Source organism: Trichomonas vaginalis, chromosome V, assembly GCF_026262505.1.
Source record: "Trichomonas vaginalis G3 chromosome V, whole genome shotgun sequence".
NCBI lineage: Eukaryota > Parabasalia > Trichomonadida > Trichomonadidae > Trichomonas > Trichomonas vaginalis.
Window position 1 is genome coordinate 31,465,147 of NC_067207.1, and position 21,675 is coordinate 31,486,821.

Sequence of the window (21,675 nt, forward strand, 5' to 3'; positions counted from 1 at the left end):
TAATGAGCGTATATGTTTTGTCAAACATGAGCGTAAATGTTTTGTCAAGACTTCTTCGTATATGTTTTGTCATGACTTCTTCGTATATGTTTTGTCATGACTTCTTCATCGTAATGAGCGTATATGTTTTGTCAAACATGAGCGTAAATGATTTGTCATGATTTCTTCATCGTAATGAGCGTATATGTTTTGTCATGATTTCTTCATCGTAATGAGCGTATATGTTTTGTCGAAACTTCATCGTATATGTTTTGTCATGATTTCTTCATCGTAATGAGCGTAAATGATCCAAAAATAATGTTTAGGTGAAGAGGTGAGATCTCACCTCTTTTCTCACCTCTTTTCTCACCTCATTGAATTTTCATGATTTCTTCATCGTAATGAGCGTATATGTTTTGTCAAACATGAGCGTATATGTTTTGTCGAAACTTCATCGTATATGTTTTGTCATGATTTCTTCATCGTAATGAGCGTAAATGTTTTGTCAAACATGAACGTATATGTTTTGTCAAGACTTCTTCATCGTAATGAACGTAAATGTTTTGTCAAGACTTCTTCATCGTAATGAGCGTAAATGATCCAAAAATAATGTTTATGTTAGAATGTTAGATCTAACACCTTTTCTCACCTCTTTTCTCACCTCATTGAATTTTCATGATTTCTTCATCGTAATGAGCGTATATGTTTTGTCATGATTTCTTCATCGTAATGAGCGTATATGTTTTGTCAAACATGAACGTATATGTTTTGTCATGATTTCATCGTACAGGTTTTGTCATGATTTCATTGTATATGCTTTGTCATGATGATTTCATCGTAATGAGCGTAAATGATTTGTCAAACATGAGCGTAAATGATTTGTCATGATTTCTTCATCGTAATGAGCGTATATGTTTTGTCATGATTTCTTCATCGTAATGAGCGTATATGTTTTGTCATGATTTCTTCGTATATGTTTTGTCATGACTTCTTCATCGTAATGAGCGTAAATGTTTTGTCAAACATGAACGTATATGTTTTGTCATGATTTCTTCATCGTAATGAGCGTAAATGATCCAAAAATAATGTTTAGGTGAAGAGGTGAGATCTCACCTCTTTTCTCACCTCTTTTCTCACCTCATTGAATTTTCATGATTTCTTCATCGTAATGAGCGTATATGTTTTGTCAAACATGAGCGTATATGTTTTGTCGAAACTTCATCGTATATGTTTTGTCATGATTTCTTCATCGTAATGAGCGTAAATGTTTTGTCAAACATGAACGTATATGTTTTGTCAAGACTTCTTCATCGTAATGAACGTAAATGTTTTGTCAAGACTTCTTCATCGTAATGAGCGTAAATAATTTGTCATGATTTCTTCATCGTAATGAGCGTATATGTTTTGTCAAACATGAGCGTAAATGTTTTGTCAAGACTTCTTCGTATATGTTTTGTCATGACTTCTTCGTATATGTTTTGTCATGACTTCTTCATCGTAATGAGCGTATATGTTTTGTCAAACATGAGCGTAAATGATTTGTCATGATTTCTTCATCGTAATGAGCGTATATGTTTTGTCGAAACTTCATCGTATATGTTTTGTCATGATTTCTTCATCGTAATGAACGTAAATGATCCAAAAATAATGTTTAGGTGAAGAGGTGAGATCTCACCTCTTTTCTCACCTCTTTTCTCACCTCATTGAATTTTCATGATTTCTTCATCGTAATGAGCGTATATGTTTTGTCAAACATGAGCGTATATGTTTTGTCGAAACTTCATCGTATATGTTTTGTCATGATTTCTTCATCGTAATGAGCGTAAATGTTTTGTCAAACATGAACGTATATGTTTTGTCAAGACTTCTTCATCGTAATGAACGTAAATGTTTTGTCAAGACTTCTTCATCGTAATGAGCGTAAATGATCCAAAAATAATGTTTATGTTAGAATGTTAGATCTAACACCTTTTCTCACCTCTTTTCTCACCTCATTGAATTTTCATGATTTCTTCATCGTAATGAGCGTATATGTTTTGTCATGATTTCTTCATCGTAATGAGCGTATATGTTTTGTCAAACATGAACGTAAATGTTTTGTCAAGACTTCTTCGTATATGTTTTGTCATGATTTCTTCGTATATGTTTTGTCATGATTTCTTCATCGTAATGAGCGTAAATGATTTGTCAAACATGAGCGTAAATGATTTGTCATGATTTCTTCATCGTAATGAGCGTATATGTTTTGTCATGATTTCTTCATCGTAATGAGCGTATATGTTTTGTCATGATTTCTTCGTATATGTTTTGTCATGATTTCTTCATCGTAATGAGCGTATATGTTTTGTCAAGACTTCTTCGTATATGTTTTGTCATGATTTCTTCGTATATGTTTTGTCATGATTTCTTCATCGTAATGAGCGTAAATGATTTGTCATGATTTCTTCATCGTAATGAGCGTATATGTTTTGTCAAACATGAACGTAAATGTTTTGTCAAGACTTCTTCGTATATGTTTTGTCATGATTTCTTCGTATATGTTTTGTCATGATGATTTCATCGTAATGAGCGTAAATGATTTGTCAAACATGAGCGTAAATGATTTGTCATGATTTCTTCATCGTAATGAGCGTATATGTTTTGTCATGATTTCTTCATCGTAATGAGCGTATATGTTTTGTCATGATTTCTTCGTATATGTTTTGTCATGACTTCTTCATCGTAATGAGCGTATATGTTTTGTCGAAACTTCATCGTATATGTTTTGTCATGATTTCTTCATCGTAATGAGCGTAAATGATCCAAAAATAATGTTTAGGTGAAGAGGTGAGATCTCACCTCTTTTCTCACCTCTTTTCTCACCTCATTGAATTTTCATGATTTCTTCATCGTAATGAGCGTATATGTTTTGTCAAACATGAGCGTATATGTTTTGTCGAAACTTCATCGTATATGTTTTGTCATGATTTCTTCATCGTAATGAGCGTAAATGTTTTGTCAAACATGAACGTATATGTTTTGTCAAGACTTCTTCATCGTAATGAGCGTAAATGATCCAAAAATAATGTTTATGTTAGAATGTTAGATCTAACACCTTTTCTCACCTCTTTTCTCACCTCATTGAATTTTCATGATTTCTTCATCGTAATGAGCGTATATGTTTTGTCATGATTTCTTCATCGTAATGAGCGTATATGTTTTGTCAAACATGAACGTATATGTTTTGTCATGATTTCTTCGTAAATGTTTTGTCATGATTTCTTCATCGTAATGAGCGTAAATGATTTGTCAAACATGAGCGTAAATGATTTGTCATGATTTCTTCATCGTAATGAGCGTAAATGACCCAAAAATAATGTTTAGGGTAGATGGTTTTTAGGTTATTCAATAATGAATTATTTTTGAAGAACTGAAGGTGTCACTACGTCACCATGTGTCACCAGGTAATTTAACTTCTCTGAAAAAATGAGACAACATGACATTTAGACAACAACACAGGAGGAAGGCAGTTATGACTTCATCGTAAATGTTTTGTCAAACATGAACGTATATGTTTTGTCATGATTTCTTATCGTAATGAGCGTAAATGTTTTGTCAAACATGAACGTAAATGTTTTGTCAAGACTTCTTCATCGTATATGTTTTGTCAAGACTTCTTCATCGTAATGAGTGTAAATGTTTTGTCAAGACTTCTTCATCGGAATGAGCGTAAATGTTTTGTCAAACATGAACGTAAATGTTTTGTCAAGACTTCTTCATCGTATATGTTTTGTCAAGACTTCTTCATCGTAATGAACGTAAATGTTTTGTCAAGACTTCTTCATCGGAATGAGCGTAAATGATCCAAAAATAATGTTTATGTTAGAATGTTAGATCTAACACCTTTTCTAACATGTTTTCTAACATGGAGGATTTCATTAGATATACACATTCTTCCTTCATTTCATTCTATACACAATTTACATCATAGACGATTTAATAGATATAATACTTTACTGTTTCATTAGATATACACATTCTTCCTTCATTTCATTCTATACACAATTTACATCATAGACGATTTAATAGATATAATACTTTACTGTTTCATCTGATATAAACATTCTTCCTTCATTTCATTCTATACACAATTTACATCATAGACGATTTAATAGATATAATACTTTACTATTTCATCTGATATAAACATTATTTGTTGAAAGTATCCTAAAAATATTTGATGGACTTTAACTAAAATAATGTTTAGGGAAGAATGTGTATATCTAATGAAATCCTCCATGTTAGAAAACATGTTAGAAAAGGTGTTAGATCTAACATTCTAACATAAACATTATTTTTGGATCATTTACGCTCATTCCGATGAAGAAGTCTTGACAAAACATTTACGTTCATTACGATGAAGAAGTCTTGACAAAACATATACGATGAAGAAGTCTTGACAAAACATTTACGTTCATGTTTGACAAAACATTTACGCTCATTCCGATGAAGAAGTCTTGACAAAACATTTACACTCATTACGATGAAGAAGTCTTGACAAAACATATACGATGAAGAAGTCTTGACAAAACATTTACGTTCATGTTTGACAAAACATTTACGCTCATTACGATAAAGAAATCATGACAAAACATATACGTTCATGTTTGACAAAACATTTACGATGAAGTCATAACTGCCTTCCTCCTGTGTTGTTGTCTAAATGTCATGTTGTCTCATTTTTTCAGAGAAGTTAAATTACCTGGTGACACATGGTGACGTAGTGACACCTTCAGTTCTTCAAAAATAATTCATTATTGAATAACCTAAAAACCATCTACCCTAAACATTATTTTTGGGTCATTTACGCTCATTACGATGAAGAAATCATGACAAATCATTTACGCTCATGTTTGACAAATCATTTACGCTCATTACGATGAAGAAATCATGACAAAACATTTACGAAGAAATCATGACAAAACATATACGTTCATGTTTGACAAAACATATACGCTCATTACGATGAAGAAATCATGAAAATTCAATGAGGTGAGAAAAGAGGTGAGAAAAGGTGTTAGATCTAACATTCTAACATAAACATTATTTTTGGATCATTTACGCTCATTACGATGAAGAAGTCTTGACAAAACATTTACGTTCATTACGATGAAGAAGTCTTGACAAAACATATACGTTCATGTTTGACAAAACATTTACGCTCATTACGATGAAGAAATCATGACAAAACATATACGATGAAGTTTCGACAAAACATATACGCTCATGTTTGACAAAACATATACGCTCATTACGATGAAGAAATCATGAAAATTCAATGAGGTGAGAAAAGAGGTGAGAAAAGAGGTGAGATCTCACCTCTTCACCTAAACATTATTTTTGGATCATTTACGCTCATTACGATGAAGAAATCATGACAAACATATACGTTCATGTTTGACAAAAACATTTACGCTCATTACGATGAAGAAGTCATGACAAAACATATACGAAAGAAATCATGACAAACATATACGCTCATTACGATGAAGAAATCATGACAAATCATTTACGCTCATGTTTGACAAATCATTTACGCTCATTACGATGAAGAAATCATGAAAATTCAATGAGGTGAGAAAAGAGGTGAGAAAAGAGGTGAGATCTCACCTCTTCACCTAAACATTATTTTTGGATCATTTACGCTCATTACGATGAAGAAATCATGACAAAACATATACGTTCATGTTTGACAAAACATTTACGCTCATTACGATGAAGAAGTCATGACAAAACATATACGAAGAAATCATGACAAAACATATACGCTCATTACGATGAAGAAATCATGACAAAACATATACGCTCATTACGATGAAGAAATCATGACAAATCATTTACGCTCATGTTTGACAAATCATTTACGCTCATTACGATGAAATCATCATGACAAAACATATACGAAGAAATCATGACAAAACATATACGAAGAAGTCTTGACAAAACATTTACGTTCATGTTTGACAAAACATATACGCTCATTACGATGAAGAAATCATGACAAAACATATACGCTCATTACGATGAAGAAATCATGAAAATTCAATGAGGTGAGAAAAGAGGTGAGAAAAGGTGTTAGATCTAACATTCTAACATAAACATTATTTTTGGATCATTTACGCTCATTACGATGAAGAAGTCTTGACAAAACATTTACGTTCATTACGATGAAGAAGTCTTGACAAAACATTTATACGTTCATGTTTGACAAAACATTTACGCTCATTACGATGAAGAAATCATGACAAAACATATACGATGAAGTTTCGACAAAACATATACGCTCATGTTTGACAAAACATATACGCTCATTACGATGAAGAAATCATGAAAATTCAATGAGGTGAGAAAAGAGGTGAGAAAAGAGGTGAGATCTCACCTCTTCACCTAAAACATTATTTTTGGATCATTTACGCTCATTACGATGAAGAAATCATGACAAAACATATACGTTCATGTTTGACAAAACATTTACGCTCATTACGATGAAGAAGTCATGACAAAACATATACGAAGAAATCATGACAAAACATATACGCTCATTACGATGAAGAAATCATGACAAAACATATACGCTCATTACGATGAAGAAATCATGACAAATCATTTACGCTCATGTTTGACAAATCATTTACGCTCATTACGATGAAATCATCATGACAAAGCATATACGATGAAATCATGACAAAACATGTACGCTCATGTTTGACAAAACATATACGCTCATTACGATGAAGAAATCATGACAAATCATTTACGCTCATTACGATGAAGAAGTCTTGACAAAACATATACGCTCATGTTTGACAAAACATATACGCTCATTACGATGAAGAAGTCATGAAAATTCAATGAGGTGAGAAAAGAGGTGAGAAAAGAGGTGAGATCTCACCTCTTCACCTAAACATTATTTTTGGATCATTTACACTCATTACGATGAAGAAGTCATGACAAAACATATACGAAGAAATCATGACAAAACATATACGCTCATTACGATGAAGAAATCATGACAAAACATATACGCTCATTACGATGAAGAAATCATGACAAATCATTTACGCTCATGTTTGACAAATCATTTACGCTCATTACGATGAAATCATCATGACAAAGCATATACGATGAAATCATCATGAAAAAGCATATACGATGAAATCATGACAAAACATGTACGATGAAATCATGACAAAACATGTACGCTCATGTTTGACAAAACATATACGCTCATTACGATGAAGAAATCATGACAAATCATTTACGCTCATTACGATGAAGAAGTCTTGACAAAACATATACGCTCATGTTTGACAAAACATATACGCTCATTACGATGAAGAAATCATGAAAATTCAATGAGGTGAGAAAAGAGGTGAGAAAAGAGGTGAGATCTCACCTCTTCACCTAAACATTTATTTTGGATCATTTACACTCATTACGATGAAGAAATCATGACAAAACATATACGAAGAAATCATGACAAAACATATACGATGAGGTCTTGACAAAACATATACGTAAACATTTATTTCCTGTGTTGTTGTCAAAATGTCATGTTGTCACACTTTTTCAGAGAAGTTAAATGACCTGGTAGCACATGGTAAACATGGTAGCACCTTCAGTTCTTCAAAAATAATTCATAACTGCCTTCCCCTGCTGTGTTGTCAAACATGAACGTAAACATTATTTTTGGTTCATTTACATCATTACGATGAAATCATGACAAAACATGTACGATGAAATCATGACAAAACATATACGTTTGTTTCGATGAAATCATCATGACAAAGCATATACGATGAAATCATGACAAAACATGTACGATGAAATCATGACAAAACATATACGCTCATGTTTGACAAAAACATATACGATGAAGTCTATGAACATAATAATATTTCAAACCAGGAGCCAAATTCTTGCGATTTTCATATGGAATCTCTTCTCTCGGTTTCCGAGGTAAGCAATTATATGAAATCATTTACACTCATTACGATTAAATCATGACAAAAATTTACGTTCATGTTTGACAAAACATTTACGTTCATGTTTGACAAAACATATACGATGAAATCATGACAAAACATTTACGTTCATTACGATGAAGTCATGACAAAACATAAACGATAAAAATCATGACAAAACATATACGATAAAATATATTTCCTGGACTGTTGTCTAAATGTCATGTTGTCAGTAATTTTAAGAGAAGTTAATTAACCTGGTGACATGGTGACGTAGTGACACCTAAAAACCATCTACCCTAAACATTATTTTTGCTGAATTCAACAACAAAATGAACGAGGTCAGGATGTATGCAAATACCTTTGAATTCATTCATAAATGCCTTAGTAAGCTCATAAAATGCTTGTTTTTGCATTCTCTACTGTATCTTCGAGTTCTTCTTCATCTAACTTCTCATGAACTTTCTTATCTATGGAGTCCATAATATCTTTGACATAAAATGCATACTTTACAGAGCACCATTCAGCAACAAAATGAACGAGGTCAGGATGTATGCAAATACCTTTGAATTCATTCATAAATGCCTTAGTAAGCTCATAAAATGTTTGTTTTGAGGTCGAGCCACTTTTGGCTTGACCGTATTCTTTCAACCAAAACTCAAGAATTTTCCTGTGTGAATTTTGTATAAAAAGCAACCGTCTGAATTCAGGCGGTTGTTATATTCTTCACAAAACATTTACGCTCATTACGATGAAGAAGTCTTGACAAAACATGTACGATTAAATCATGACAAAACATATACGAAGAAGTCTTGACAAAACATGTACGATGAAATCATGACAAAACATGTACGATGAAATCATGACAAAACATTTACGATTAAATCATGACAAATCATTTATGTTATACAGTAATGTTAGTCATGAATGTTTGTCCTACGTGTTGGCGTTAGTGTTGAAAAATAATGTTTGTCCTACATGAAGCCGTACAAGCGTTTGAATTTGTTTATGCATAAGATTACTCTCTTGTTTTCTGTATCTATCATACAAACATAAGCAGCACCTGTTTTTGTAAAGTTTATATGAAGTTTTCGATAGTTAAGACCTGTATAATAATAGAATGCGTCCTCATTCTCAACATAGTAGTAGAACTCAAACGAATGCTTACCATAATCTGTTATTTCAACAGCTTCGTCAGATATTTCATCAACGAACTCATAAACTATATCGCCATACTTGCTTTTATTTCTATTGTTTTCAGATTTAGAACACCAACGAAGGTTTGAGATTCTGTTGTCCGTTCTATCATGATTTATATGGTCTATTTCTTTCAAATTGTTTGGATTTTCAATCCACTGTTCTGCAATAATTCTATGCTTTAAATGTGTTTTGTTGTTTAAACTAAGCTCAATATAACCATGATTATTTAAGCATTCACTCTTAATATGTTTGTTTTTCTTTCGACGAATAGTAAAAGGATATGTCGTACAAATCTCATAATCTTCATGATTTCTCAATGTTTCCCATTGAGTTTGTTCCCCACTAACGTTCTCATTGACGTCCTCAATATCTTCTTCCTCACTGAACTCGTCAATATTTTCACTAGCTCCTTCTGTAATGTTTTCATCGGCATTGTCATTGACTTCTTCTGTAATGTTAGATGTTGTTGTTTCGCTCATGTTCTTTCACTAATGTTAAAAAGTTATGTTGTACGAATTTTGAACAGAATTTAGAGCAGTTATGAAACAATGAAGTATTTTTATGCTATTGAAAGGAACTATGAGAGTGAAGTACATGACAGCAATGACAAAAGGAACTAATATCAAACCTAATGAAATCGCTCACGAGGACATAGAGCTTAACAAGTACTTTGTGGAGTATCTTATAAGTGAAGAGTATGTAAGACCTTACTTCATGTTTGACAGCATGAATGAGGATGTTATTTCATGGTTAAAGAATATAAGCAATGTTTTCGGTAAGTACGTCATAGATGACAAAGGTCTTGTTGTATTTTATGAGACAGCAATACGAACACAGGAACTAATGGATATTATGCACTCAACAGCAAAGAAAGGATTTAGTACTATTGGCATGAATGAACATTGCAGGAATGACATATACAACCTATGCTCACGAAAGCCTTACACAAAAGCAATACAAATGATAGAACATAAGTGTCTAAGGTCAGCAAATGAAATCATTACTGTCAGTGGTTATGAAAGAACTGTTAGCAAAGATGAGTGGAAACAGCTATTCATATTAAGGAAGGACGTTGCTGAACTAGTTAAACCTGTTGCACAAACATTGTTTCAGATAAGACCAGCAATGACTAAGAACCCTTTGACCTTAGTCAATGAGACCATAGAGGTTGAAGATAATGACATGAAAGAACTAGGAATGAATGAGAGAAGTTGTGAAGGATGTTTGAGTCAAAACACATGGTTCTTCAGAGCTGTTAAGAAACTTAGTAAAGAACGACAGAAATATTTTATAGAGAAGTATTGCAAAGGATGTGTAAATGAATTGTTTGAAATAGAACTTAGAGACACTTTCACACTAAAGGACTTGAGAAGAAATAAGTACATGAGTGAGGACGGTATTGACATAGCTAGTGTTATAAATGACTTAAGAAGATGTGTTGTCGTTATTGACGGAGCACGTATGACATATCTAGTGAAAGATTATGATGGAATACGAGACACAACAACACTTGTGTCAGTAGATAGCAAGGAATTCAATAAGCTCATGAAGAGTGTTTATGTAGGACGTATTGAAGAGAAGGATGTGAACGCACTGATGATTTATGAAGCGGGTCAGAACAAGAACTATCTTATGAAGTCAGGCATGAGATTCTTTGACGAAAGAGATGACATTTACAGCTATTTCAGAGGATATGAGTATGAGGTACTGAATGAAGTAGATGAAAGCATTATTGAAGGATATTTGAAACATGTTCACGATGTCATATGTAATGAGGATGAAGAGCTTTATGAGTATGTTTTGAACTGGTTCGCCTACATCGTTCAAAATCCTTGTGGAAAGACTGGAACAGTACTTTTGTTAATAGGAAAGCAAGGAACTGGTAAGAATGTACTTAGTAATGTTCTATGCAAGCTCATTAGCAAGTACGCCAACAATAATATAACGGCAATAGAGAATGTGGTTGGTAGATTCAATGCTGCTATTGAGAACATGAAGCTCATCGTATGCAATGAACTAAGCTCATGCGATACGTCTAAGGTCATGAACCACGACGCACTAAAGTCAATAGTAACAGAGACTCAGTTGTACTTAAATCAGAAGTGTCAGCCAGTAAGAAAGATAGAGAATGTTTGTAATATCATCATGATATCTAACAACTTCAACTCAGTAAAGATTGACAAAGACGACAGAAGATTTGTTGTCATTGACGTAAGCAGCAGATACAAAGGAAATTACGAATATTTCTCAAATCTCATTGAAAGCTTTAATGAAGAGTTTTATTCAAACTTACTGACGTACTTCATGAAGAAAGATTTAAGTGAATTTGATGTAAGGAAGATACCATTCACCAGGGCTAAACAAGAACTCATCGAAATGAACAAAACACCTTACCAAATGTTTTACGAGGAGTTCTATGAAAAGTTTGTATCCGGATGGAATTATACAGAGTGCTACAGAAGATATAAAGAATTTGCGAAGGAGAATGAATTCTTTGCATGTAGTTCAAATGTATTTGGTGGCAAGATGAGAGAATTTGTGAAGAGAAGTAGAAAGCGAGACGGTTCTGCAAGAAGTTATATTTACGAAGCAAGTATGATATTAGAAGGTCGTGGAAAGAAAGAAACAGTGAATTATGAGGAAGTGCTTGAAAAATTCATGGAGTACATGGGAAGCAATATAACATACAACAAAGACATATACAGTGAGTTTAAGTACTACTGTGAACAGCATGAGATTGAAGTAATGAGTAAAGGAGACTTTGAAACGCTTATGAAAGACAGTGAGGAGGTCATACATGAGAACAGTGATGAAATAGTTCATGAGAACAGTGAGGAGGTCATACATGAATGCAATGATGAAATAGTTCATGAGAACAGTAAGGAGGTCATACATGAGAACAGTGATGAAATAGTTCATGAGAACAGTAAGGAGGTCATACATGAGAACAGTGATGAAATAGTTCATGAGAACAGTGAGGAGGTCGTTCATGAGAACAGTGTTGAAATAGTTCATGAGAACAGTAAGGAGGTCATACATGAGAACAGTGATGAAATAGTTCACGATGTCGTTCGTGAAGAAGCCATTGCAACAAAGAATGTTATAAAGGATTTCATAGAACTTAACAAGGAGGAGTTTAAAGAAGGCTATGAAGTGAAAAGATGTGAAGAAGATTTCTTGGCGTATTTGAAGAAAAAGAGACTAAAGCCAATGGCTCAAAATAAGTTTCAATCGATGTTTGAAAAGAAACGTTTGAGCTATGGTGGTGTAAGAAGCACATATTACTTTGTTAAGAAGTGAGGACATTTATTTTTGTCGTTAGTGTTGGAGTTTGTGTTTGTTGTTAGTGTTTGTCATTTGTGCTGAGGTTAGTACTTGAGTTAGTGTTGGAGTTTGTGTTTGTTGTTAGTGAGAGAATAAATTAAATCATGAACTTTGCCATGTTCTCTGTCCCTAGTAGTTTTCATTAAGTTCTGGAAATAATGAAAGTCATAAACTTTGCCATGGTCTCTGTCCCTAGTAGTTTTCATTATCTCACATAGTTAATGAAAGTCATACTTTCTATCAGATGAAGCATGCAGATGAACATAACGAAAGTTAGTGAGTTTGCCACGAGTTATGAATAAAATATTGGAATATTAGATGAGATAGCTGATGAAACAGATGAAGATAAATTAAATCTTGGACTTGCCACACTCTGTCCCTAGTTCCTCAAAATCCTTGACAACGTTGCTTAGAAATTTTGGTTCAAAACCTCATCTGAGTTAATCTGTTATGCTACCTGTTAAGTTTCGCGAGATTATAAATGTCATGGAGTTATATAAAAAGGAGGGACAGCTAGGGACACTGGAAGTACTTGTAAGGCTATTTGTTAAGATTGCATGAAATACTAAAAGTCATGAAATCCATTATCGCTGTGCTATCTTCACCTTAGAGTAAAATGACAAATAAAGTCACTGAAGCAATGAAACAAAAGTTTTTGGTAGAATACATTAAATCAGGAACTATTCCAGAAGGTTTTTACATTCATACTATGAAGGATGGTAGAGTTCAGTTAGAAAGATAAAGCAACCATTAGATAGAGAAGGTATATTAAGGAAGATTAAACTTCATGAGGACAACATTGCTGAACTTAAGAAGAAGTTAGAAGAGTTGGAGAAAGGAAGAGAGTTATAAAGCAATGAATTCAACAGGGTGAAAAAAGAGGTGAAAAAAGAGGTGAGATCTCACCACTTCACCTAAATTTATTTTTGTGCTATGTTTTCATACGTGTGAGGGTGGTGATATCATTAATTTTTAAATAAATGTGGGAACAAAAATAAAGCATATCTACTCAACAGGAATGAGACCCTTACTGACTATGTATTCGTTTAATGCTTGATGAAAACAATGGTACATATTATCGTATGGGTATACACAACGTCTGTTTCCATCGTCGTCGTATATGTAGAGCTCAAATCCAGTCCAACCTTCTTTTGTACAATATGTAGCTTTATTTAAGTATGCATTTATGTAGATAAGGCAATTTTCTTCATCGCTCCAGAAATAATTTTTGTTCTTTGTTGAAATAGTTTTCGTTCCTCTGCGACCATAAGGAATGTATGCAATGAACTTTGCATCATAAGGGATTGTAATATATTCAGGGTTTCTTTCATCGTCAATGGGTCTGTCTTTGTTAAAATGCATGTTTCTCAGTTTTACTTGAGTTTTGAATAGTTCACGGAAACGTTCTGGGAAAGAGTCATAGTAAATGTAGTCAGACATGTCTTTGTAATGAAATAAAAAATTTAAAAAAATAAAAATAAGGTTATTTTTTATTTAGTGAGGACGGTAGTGAAGTCGTTAGTGAAATCATTAGTGAAGTCGTTAGTGAAGTCGTTTATGTGTCAGATGGTTTTGTAAATATTTAAGGTTAAGTTGGTGTTACGGTTGTGTTGTAAAAATACGTTACCGGTTTCGTAAAGTGTCAAAACCGCTAAGTGGTGTACGGAGGCGCGCAGTGCCACAGTACACAACTTAGGGATACTAACTTAGTCGTCATTTTCAACTTCTTTAGCATATTCGTCAGGAGTTGTCTTATATTTGTTAGGAACTGTCTTTGAAAGTATACCACCTTGAACTTTGACAAGTTTGAAACGAGGTCTGGCAATAGTAGTTTTATCTTCTGCTTGCAGTGTGTACATTTTGCCATGTTTGCCTAAAACTTCATAATATTCTCTTGTATACTTTCTTCTATTTTTACGAACACGAATGTGAGTACCTGTCGGGTTCCCATTGTTGTTATAGTCAATAGTATTTTCATATGGGTCGCGTTTAGGTATTTCTATTTTTACTTTGTCACCTTTCTGAAGTTTGAAGCCCGGCATTCTTTCTTGTTTGTCTCTTTTGACTAAATTATTAAATATATAGTCTTTCTCTAAGTCAGGGTTGTTTTTCATTTCTTCGGGGGAGTGGTTTCCCAAACCTTTTTGTTTACGGTTATTGTAAATATTTAAAACTTGTCTCATCTTTGCCTGGGAGAAGTGTCTATACTTGTCGTTATATGACATTTCATTTGCTTCACCACCTTGTGGTTGGTTTAAGTCTCTTAACATTTTTATACAACCGTCAATGACACCAAGAGCAGAATGGTTTTGGTCGACAATGAAATATTGGTTTACATTTTTTGAACGCAGATAGTTTTTTACATCATCTGATTTGAAAGAACTTTCACAGTCAGATGTCAGTTTTGTTGGATGGTATTTGTCAACGAATATTGTCAAAGCAGTTTTCACATCTAAAATATTTTTGGACCATAATGGTATGGCTTCACAGTATCTTGTGTTTTGACCAACAAATATTAACCAGTATGGTGGTCCATCTGTTCTAACTCTCGGAATGTTTTCCAAGATATCCATAAACCAAGCATTTGGTGTTGAACTAAAGATTTTTACCATGAGTGCTTTCTTTGTCGCTTTAGAAACATAGGGGTCCTTGTTTGGATTCGTCATTTTTTATCCTATAAGAAATGGGTTTATTTGGCGCATTAGCAGGAGTTGCATCTAGATTTTTACCCGCAGTGGGAACAATAGCCAGAGGTGCATTTGGAATTGGAAGGAAGATTTTGAGTACATTAGGTATACTGAAAGAGAAAGCACAACCTATTATACAAACTGTACAGAAAGGTTGGGATGTAGCACGAGATGCAACAAATCTTATTCCAAATCCTGAAACAAGAGGAAAAGTTCAAGGATGGATGGACAATGTAGGAAGACAAGCAGGAAACTATTATAACAAAGCAAATGACTACTATAACCAAGCAGGACACTATATGGACCAAGGTGAAAGATTCTTTAACAGAGGATATAACCATGCACAACAGTGGGTAAACAATAACCAACCGCAACCACCTCAAACGTGGGGAATGTAAATTTTTTTACTGAGATGAAATGAACAATGCAGCATTGAGACAAATGAGTTCAAGATGGATTTGTCGGCTTCCAGCAGTTACACCACGTGTTTGTAAAGTTCTTCCTATACCTCAGGAAGTTTTAGACCGACTTAAAAAACCTAAACAACCAGTTGAAAACAAACCAAACTAAAATTTTTTACTGAGATGAAATGACCGAAGAAGTTGAAACGGTAGATTTGACACCACAAACAAAAAGTTCAGAACCATTGTCAAAACCTGTCAAAGAACTTACAGATGAAGAGAAAAATTCAATAATAGAAAGTGCCAGGTCTGGAAATACAAACCCTAACTATAAAGTCACTTTTCATAGAAATGGAACGGCTAGTATCTCAAAAAAGAAACAGACTCTCACAAATAAAATATTGAAGTCTGAAGGAGCTTTCGAGACAACAGATGGAAAAGTTTACTTCACTGACCAACAGTTCATTATAGAACATCTCATTGACTTAGAGTCGAAATATTCTAAACTTTACAACAAACACAAAAAGTTGAAAGGAAAACAAAAACAAATGGCATATGATATTTATGAAGATGTTGACGACACAACTTTTCCTGCAAGTGAAGTAAAGTCAGAGGAACCGAAAAGTGACGAAAAACCGATAGAAGAAGAAAAACCAAAAACTGAAGATAAACCAAAACCAAAGTTTAGTTTCCAAACTAAACCAAGTCAACCTTCATTAGCTGGTATGGGTTGGCGTCAAAGACTTATGGCAGCAGGCGGTTATGTAAGTTAGTATGGGTTAGTTGGGTACTGTGGCACTGCGCACCTACTTACCCATGATATGTGAATTTGACACTTTACAAAACCGTTAACGTATATTTTACAACACAAACGACAACACTAACTTAACCTTAAATATTTACAAAGCCAACCATTTCACCTCACTAACGAACTCACTAATGAAAAAATAAACGTTCTCATAAATTTTCTTCTATATCTTCATCGTCAATGTTAACTCTATTGTAGTCATACTTGAAGTCATAAAGTTTCTCAAGTTTTGAAATGCATAGTCTTGTTAACTTACCTTCATCATCATAAGTTTTTATAAAACTACCATGACAATCTTTATACACAGTCAATGTATAATCAACTGGTCTAGGATGAAGTGTAAAGAACATGTTATACTCAGGAAGGAAGAATAAATGTTTAAATGTATGTTTGTTATATTTTTCGATTTGTATGAGTTGCTTTTGTTCTGTCATTTATATAAAAATAAAATAAAAAATAAAATAAAAAATAAACTTAAAAATTAATGATATCACCACCCTCACACGTATGAAAACATAGCGCAAAAATAAATTTAGGTGAAGTGGTGAGATCTCACCTCTTTTTTCACCTGTTTTTTCACCCTGTTGAATTCATTGCTTTATAACTCTCTTCCTTGGTTTCTTTTTAGTTGCTTTCTTCACGTCTGTCTCCAACTTGACTGTCTTTCTTCTTCGTCCGTAATGATACCAGTTACTTCCACCAGTCAATGGGTCAAATGGTCTTTCGTAAGGGTTTCCATACATTCCATAGGGACCATACGGAAGAACTACTGGTGGAGAAGAAACATTTTCTTTAGTTCCATCGAATCTATTTAAATGCAGTGTTTCACCTTTCATCTGGTCATTAAGGTCTTTTGCGTGTTTTGCAAACTCATCGTCCTTTCCTAAAGCATTTTCTGACTCAGTCGCAACCAAATTGATGCTTTATTTATGAGCCCTATTTATTTAATCTTAACTTCTTTGCAACCAGCCTCCAATCTTCCCTTTATTTGCATCTAATGTCTTCGAAACCCTTCCTCACTCATTTTATTTACTGCGTCATAAGCTCCAAGTGCTTTTGCTCCAAATGCTAATGCTTTTGTTCCCATTGCGCCTAAAGCTGCCCAAGCTACCATTTACACCATATTAAAATCATCTCTCTTCAATATTATCTCATAAAAGTTCTCGTTACTGGAGAAAGTCAATGAAACATAAACATTCTCACGGGCTTCGCCCTCACCGCTTTGCGGTCTATCTAACTTATTTCTTATATCATCTATACGCTTCAAAATGTCTGAACAATTGCTAACATCTTCTACAACAGTTATTTCATCATGAATGACCTTCAAGAACAAGCTCATTTAATATGCAATTAAAAATCATTTCAATAATGAGTCCATCCTTTCCATCTTTAGGTAGCACAACATCTTTCATTGAAGAAGGTTTCGACAAGTCTTATGTTAAACTTACTGACAAAGTTTGTTATCTATAATGCTTCGGCGGCGAATACATGTAGTTTGAAAGACATAATATAGATTCTTCAGCAAATTCACTTATACTGGATTTTATAACAATGTTCTCACGAGACCAAATACCACCAATTGACAATCTTGTAAGCAATCCTGCTGAACCTTCTACTGTAAACGTCGATGGTAACATTCCACGAAGGTCATCTATTGACATCGTTGAGTCACTGTATTTAAATATTTTCTTAAAGCAATCGTCATTATCTAACCATGCAATAGCTTTGAAGTTTTCATTCGAATATACATCTGCTTCATTAAATGTAAAACCTGACTTCTTTGCAGAGATGACTTTAAAATCTATTGAGTTTGTTTCAAAATTATATGCTATGGTAACTTCTGAAGGTAATGGATGTCCTTCCGCAGTCAGTTGTTCTCTCACTACCATTTGAAGCTTTGTATTAAAAACTTTCATGTCATCTCCTGTGTCTAGTTCACATACACAGCAACAGGAAAACTATCTTGCTTCTTTGTTTCATCATTATATCTCAAAACATTAAAGTTCTTCAATAATATTGTTCTTCCTGCTGGAATACTTCGAACCTGTCTGATTTCAATAGCTTTCTCACCTCCTACATACTCTACCCAGTGTCTTGGATATTCATAAGTATACTGACTTTCTTGAAATTTTGGTAGGTTTCATCATAACATGTTCATAGTATATCTTTATACTCTTGTCAGTTAGACTCGGTGCTATGTTCTGAATATTTCTGACTTGCATTTTTAATGGAGAAAAATGAAGCATTTAATACATGACGTAGATGAAGACATGAATGAAACTACAGACAAACTTAACTCTTCTCTTATTCTTCCTTTCAGTAAGGACTATGAGTTCTGTTCAAATGGTGTGTATTTCTATTGTGGAAAGAGGGTTCAGGTAAGACATTTAACCTCATTCGTCATATTCTTATACAGAACGTTTAGGAAATGACTCATATTATGACCAAATCATTATATCAGCAACTTCAGACTCTATGGACTCAACAGCGAAAACATTTATGTCAAAAGTTCAAGCCTCTGTCGTTAAAGTTCCAGACAGTGAACTCTCATTGAATTTCTTCAACGTTACATTCGACGTAAGAGAAATATTATGCCATCGTTGAATTATACAGTCAGGAATGCAAAAGACTTCTGAGGAGATGGAAAGAATTATTGACAAACACCACTTACGTCAGTACTCAGGAGTTTACGATATGAAACGACTTACAAACTACATTCTATCAAAACTTTCAAAATACCCCTTCAAAAAATATCCTTCAAATACTTTGTTAGTTTGCGACGACTTCGCCGGAAAAGGTTTAGTGTCAAAGCCTGACTCACCATTAGCTAACATCATAACTAAAGTCAGACATTACCACTTAACTGTAGCAATACTTATGCAAACATGGAGGTTTTTAGCTTTAAACATAAAACGTCTCATAACTGACTTCGTTATCTTTCAAGGTTTCTCACGCTATGACATTGAACTCATTTGGAAACAGTCAGGTATAACATTACCTTTTGAAGAAATTTGGGAAGCATATAAGTCTCTCATCTCTCCTCGTTCATACCTTGAGATTCATATCATGACTAATACCATTAAAGTCAAAAATATTCCATGGGAACGACCAACACTGTTTTAAAGTTTAACCTTCAATTGACTGATGGTAAACAAATTCCATGCATCTCTGTCGCCATTTCTGTTAATATTTTTGCTGTCATTCATATCATCCACTTCCCCATCCGTTAGCTTTTGAGGATACGCGTTAGAATAGCTGTTCTTAAATGAAGGCTTTTCACCTTTGAGAGCATAAACTCTATAACTTTCTGCATACTTTATGTTTGAACCTCCTGAGCCATCATTGACATAAATTTTTATAGGTTTCCACCCTTTGTTCATGTTCCTGCTTCTTCCCTTAGCTCTTTTGTTCAGTAGTTCTACATCTTTATACGCAGCACCTGTCTCAGTGAATTCAACAATATTTTCATTCGTTAGCTTTACATTCAAACCCTTGTCGAGTATATTGTTCATTTCATACATATAAAAGGTTTTTATTCTATATGAAATGAGAAGCAAATCCATCTTAGCTGGTGCCGTTAATGTTCCAATTGAACCAACATCAAATGTTGACTCAAGAACAACAAACAATATTGTCATAAAGAACTATAGTTCGGAGTGTTTGAAAGAAAAAGAACCAGATCTTAAGTCGGGACCTTCGGTCTTGGAGCATGGCGCCGTGAATTTAAACACAGCTTCAAACGCTAACGCTACATCAGATGTTAAGTTAGAGTATCCACCACTGGACCAAATTCTTTCAAGAGAAGCCAACGACAATCCTTACACAAATGTTCAAACAAATCCTTCAGGTAACGTAGACCATTACCTTCTTCAGTTATACCAAACAATTTTACTCAAAGACGATAAGAACTTTTGGTAAATCTTATAAGCAAGAACCAAATAATTCTAACAAAGGAGGACCTTGAAAATGTTATCTCACGAATAACAGGGAAACAATGTGTCATTGACTATCTCGACCCTGAAATCGAATGCTGTGGTCAAACTCCACTATTCATGAAAATAGTAACATCCGCATCATTGAAACACCAGGAACTACAGGAGTTGAGTTTAAGTATAAATATTCGAACGAGTATACAAAACTTTCAACAGAATATAAACTTTGTTTTGAAATATGTTTAGTATTAAAGCAGTCAGGAGGGCTCTTTGAGCCCATCTTGGCGCTTTGCGCCGTCAGTCAAAAAAATTTCAAGTTAGCAATTTGTAATATCTATCCAAAACTTCTTCAACAGTATCGAACTCATCTTCATAATGCAAACCTAATCTTATTGACTTGGTGCAGTTTTCACTAACACAATATTTTTCTGTTCTCTTGACTGACATAACTAACTCATTTGTTTCATCAAACAGCAACAACCAAAGTTCATGACCTAATACATAACATTCATACTTTATATTTTTAGCTCTGAGTTCTCTTGTAAGCTGTTGCATTTAATATTTTCTAAAAAGTCAACTTCAACAGTCATTCGCACTGGTGCCTTCAGTTCTACAGGCTCTCCTTGAAAGTCAACAAGTCTGAATTGCATGTCTTTCAAATTATGAGGACTAATACGAACCCATTTACCTAAATGAGTTGCTATGACAGGAACGTTTGGAATGAACATTGAATTTACTTCATAACAGAATGATTTATATTCTACTGAACCTTTACTATTAACTCCTGAAATGCCTGTGACATTAGCTATTTTAGACTCAATGTATAAACAATTACCATAACATACATATGGAACAGATTTCATCTCAATCGTTTTGTCAACACTTTTCAAAGGAAATGTCATATGGTATGCACCCAAAAGAAGTTGTACTCTATGACTCATTCTTGGTATCTTAAACTCCTTCGCATAACTGAACTTCAAAACTCCTGCAATAAGTTTAACATTCATTAAGTTTTCTTCGTTATCCTTGTTTATTGTAGTATTTATGAGAGCATTTAACACTCCAGCTAATGTTTCCATCTTATATTCTACATTATTGTGAAATCTTATTTCGTGCTTCTTTCCATCTATTTCAATCTCCATGAAATCTGTTTCATCTGTTATAACGAATGAAGCGATAGTATTGAAGTCAACCATTCTGAATGCAAGCGCCTCATTCTGTAGACCTAAGTTTGTTTGTAGCTTTACTGTCCCGTATTCGTTTGGGTCTGTACTTTGCAAATAGAACAACATTTTATTCTCATTAAAATATGAGTATAGCTGCATATGCGTATGAAGCTGA

At 33.8% G+C, this 21,675-nt stretch overlaps 9 protein-coding genes and 1 pseudogene across 10 annotated transcripts, besides 3 other annotated features; 4 read left to right on the plus strand and 6 right to left on the minus strand.

Annotated features, from left to right (window-relative positions):
- Window positions 1-14,213: part of a mobile genetic element that runs on past the window's edge.
- Window positions 1-15,118: part of a mobile genetic element that runs on past the window's edge.
- On the minus strand, window positions 8,957-9,661 carry TVAGG3_0437580 (His-Me finger endonucleases family; the record flags this gene model as incomplete). Its single annotated transcript, XM_051234081.1, has 1 exon — window positions 8,957-9,661. One exon carries the CDS (start codon window positions 9,659-9,661, stop codon window positions 8,957-8,959), a length of 705 nt encoding a protein of 234 aa, XP_051103811.1.
- Window positions 9,762-11,253, plus strand: TVAGG3_0437590 (uncharacterized protein; the record flags this gene model as incomplete). The annotated part of the gene is made up of 1 exon (XM_051234082.1): window positions 9,762-11,253. A coding segment is annotated over one exon (1,492 nt), but the record flags the coding sequence as incomplete, so codon positions are not given.
- On the minus strand, window positions 11,943-12,221 carry TVAGG3_0437600 (uncharacterized protein; the record flags this gene model as incomplete). The annotated part of the gene is made up of 1 exon (XM_051234083.1): window positions 11,943-12,221. A coding segment is annotated over one exon (279 nt), but the record flags the coding sequence as incomplete, so codon positions are not given.
- TVAGG3_0437610 (uncharacterized protein) lies at window positions 13,512-13,946 on the minus strand (the record flags this gene model as incomplete). The annotated part of the gene is made up of 1 exon (XM_051234084.1): window positions 13,512-13,946. The coding sequence occupies one exon, from the start codon at window positions 13,944-13,946 to the stop codon at window positions 13,512-13,514; it is 435 nt and encodes a 144-aa protein (XP_051103814.1).
- Window positions 14,443-15,079, minus strand: TVAGG3_0437620 (uncharacterized protein; the record flags this gene model as incomplete). Its single annotated transcript, XM_051234085.1, has 1 exon — window positions 14,443-15,079. A coding segment is annotated over one exon (637 nt), but the record flags the coding sequence as incomplete, so codon positions are not given.
- Window positions 15,119-15,189: 71 nt separating the features above from the next.
- TVAGG3_0437630 (uncharacterized protein) lies at window positions 15,190-15,591 on the plus strand (the record flags this gene model as incomplete). Its single annotated transcript, XM_051234086.1, has 1 exon — window positions 15,190-15,591. One exon carries the CDS (start codon window positions 15,190-15,192, stop codon window positions 15,589-15,591), a length of 402 nt encoding a protein of 133 aa, XP_051103816.1.
- Window positions 15,592-15,610: 19 nt separating this feature from the next.
- Window positions 15,611-15,763, plus strand: TVAGG3_0437640 (uncharacterized protein; the record flags this gene model as incomplete). The annotated part of the gene is made up of 1 exon (XM_051234087.1): window positions 15,611-15,763. One exon carries the CDS (start codon window positions 15,611-15,613, stop codon window positions 15,761-15,763), a length of 153 nt encoding a protein of 50 aa, XP_051103817.1.
- Window positions 15,764-16,360: 597 nt separating this feature from the next.
- Window positions 16,361-21,675: part of a mobile genetic element that runs on past the window's edge.
- Window positions 16,993-17,238, minus strand: TVAGG3_0437660 (protein of unknown function, DUF4107 family; the record flags this gene model as incomplete). The annotated part of the gene is made up of 1 exon (XM_001292749.1): window positions 16,993-17,238. The coding sequence occupies one exon, from the start codon at window positions 17,236-17,238 to the stop codon at window positions 16,993-16,995; it is 246 nt and encodes an 81-aa protein (XP_001292750.1).
- On the plus strand, window positions 18,772-19,525 carry TVAGG3_0437670 (annotated as a pseudogene). The gene has a single exon. A coding segment is annotated over exon 1 (754 nt).
- On the minus strand, window positions 20,850-21,626 carry TVAGG3_0437680 (uncharacterized protein; the record flags this gene model as incomplete). The annotated part of the gene is made up of 1 exon (XM_051234088.1): window positions 20,850-21,626. One exon carries the CDS (start codon window positions 21,624-21,626, stop codon window positions 20,850-20,852), a length of 777 nt encoding a protein of 258 aa, XP_051103818.1.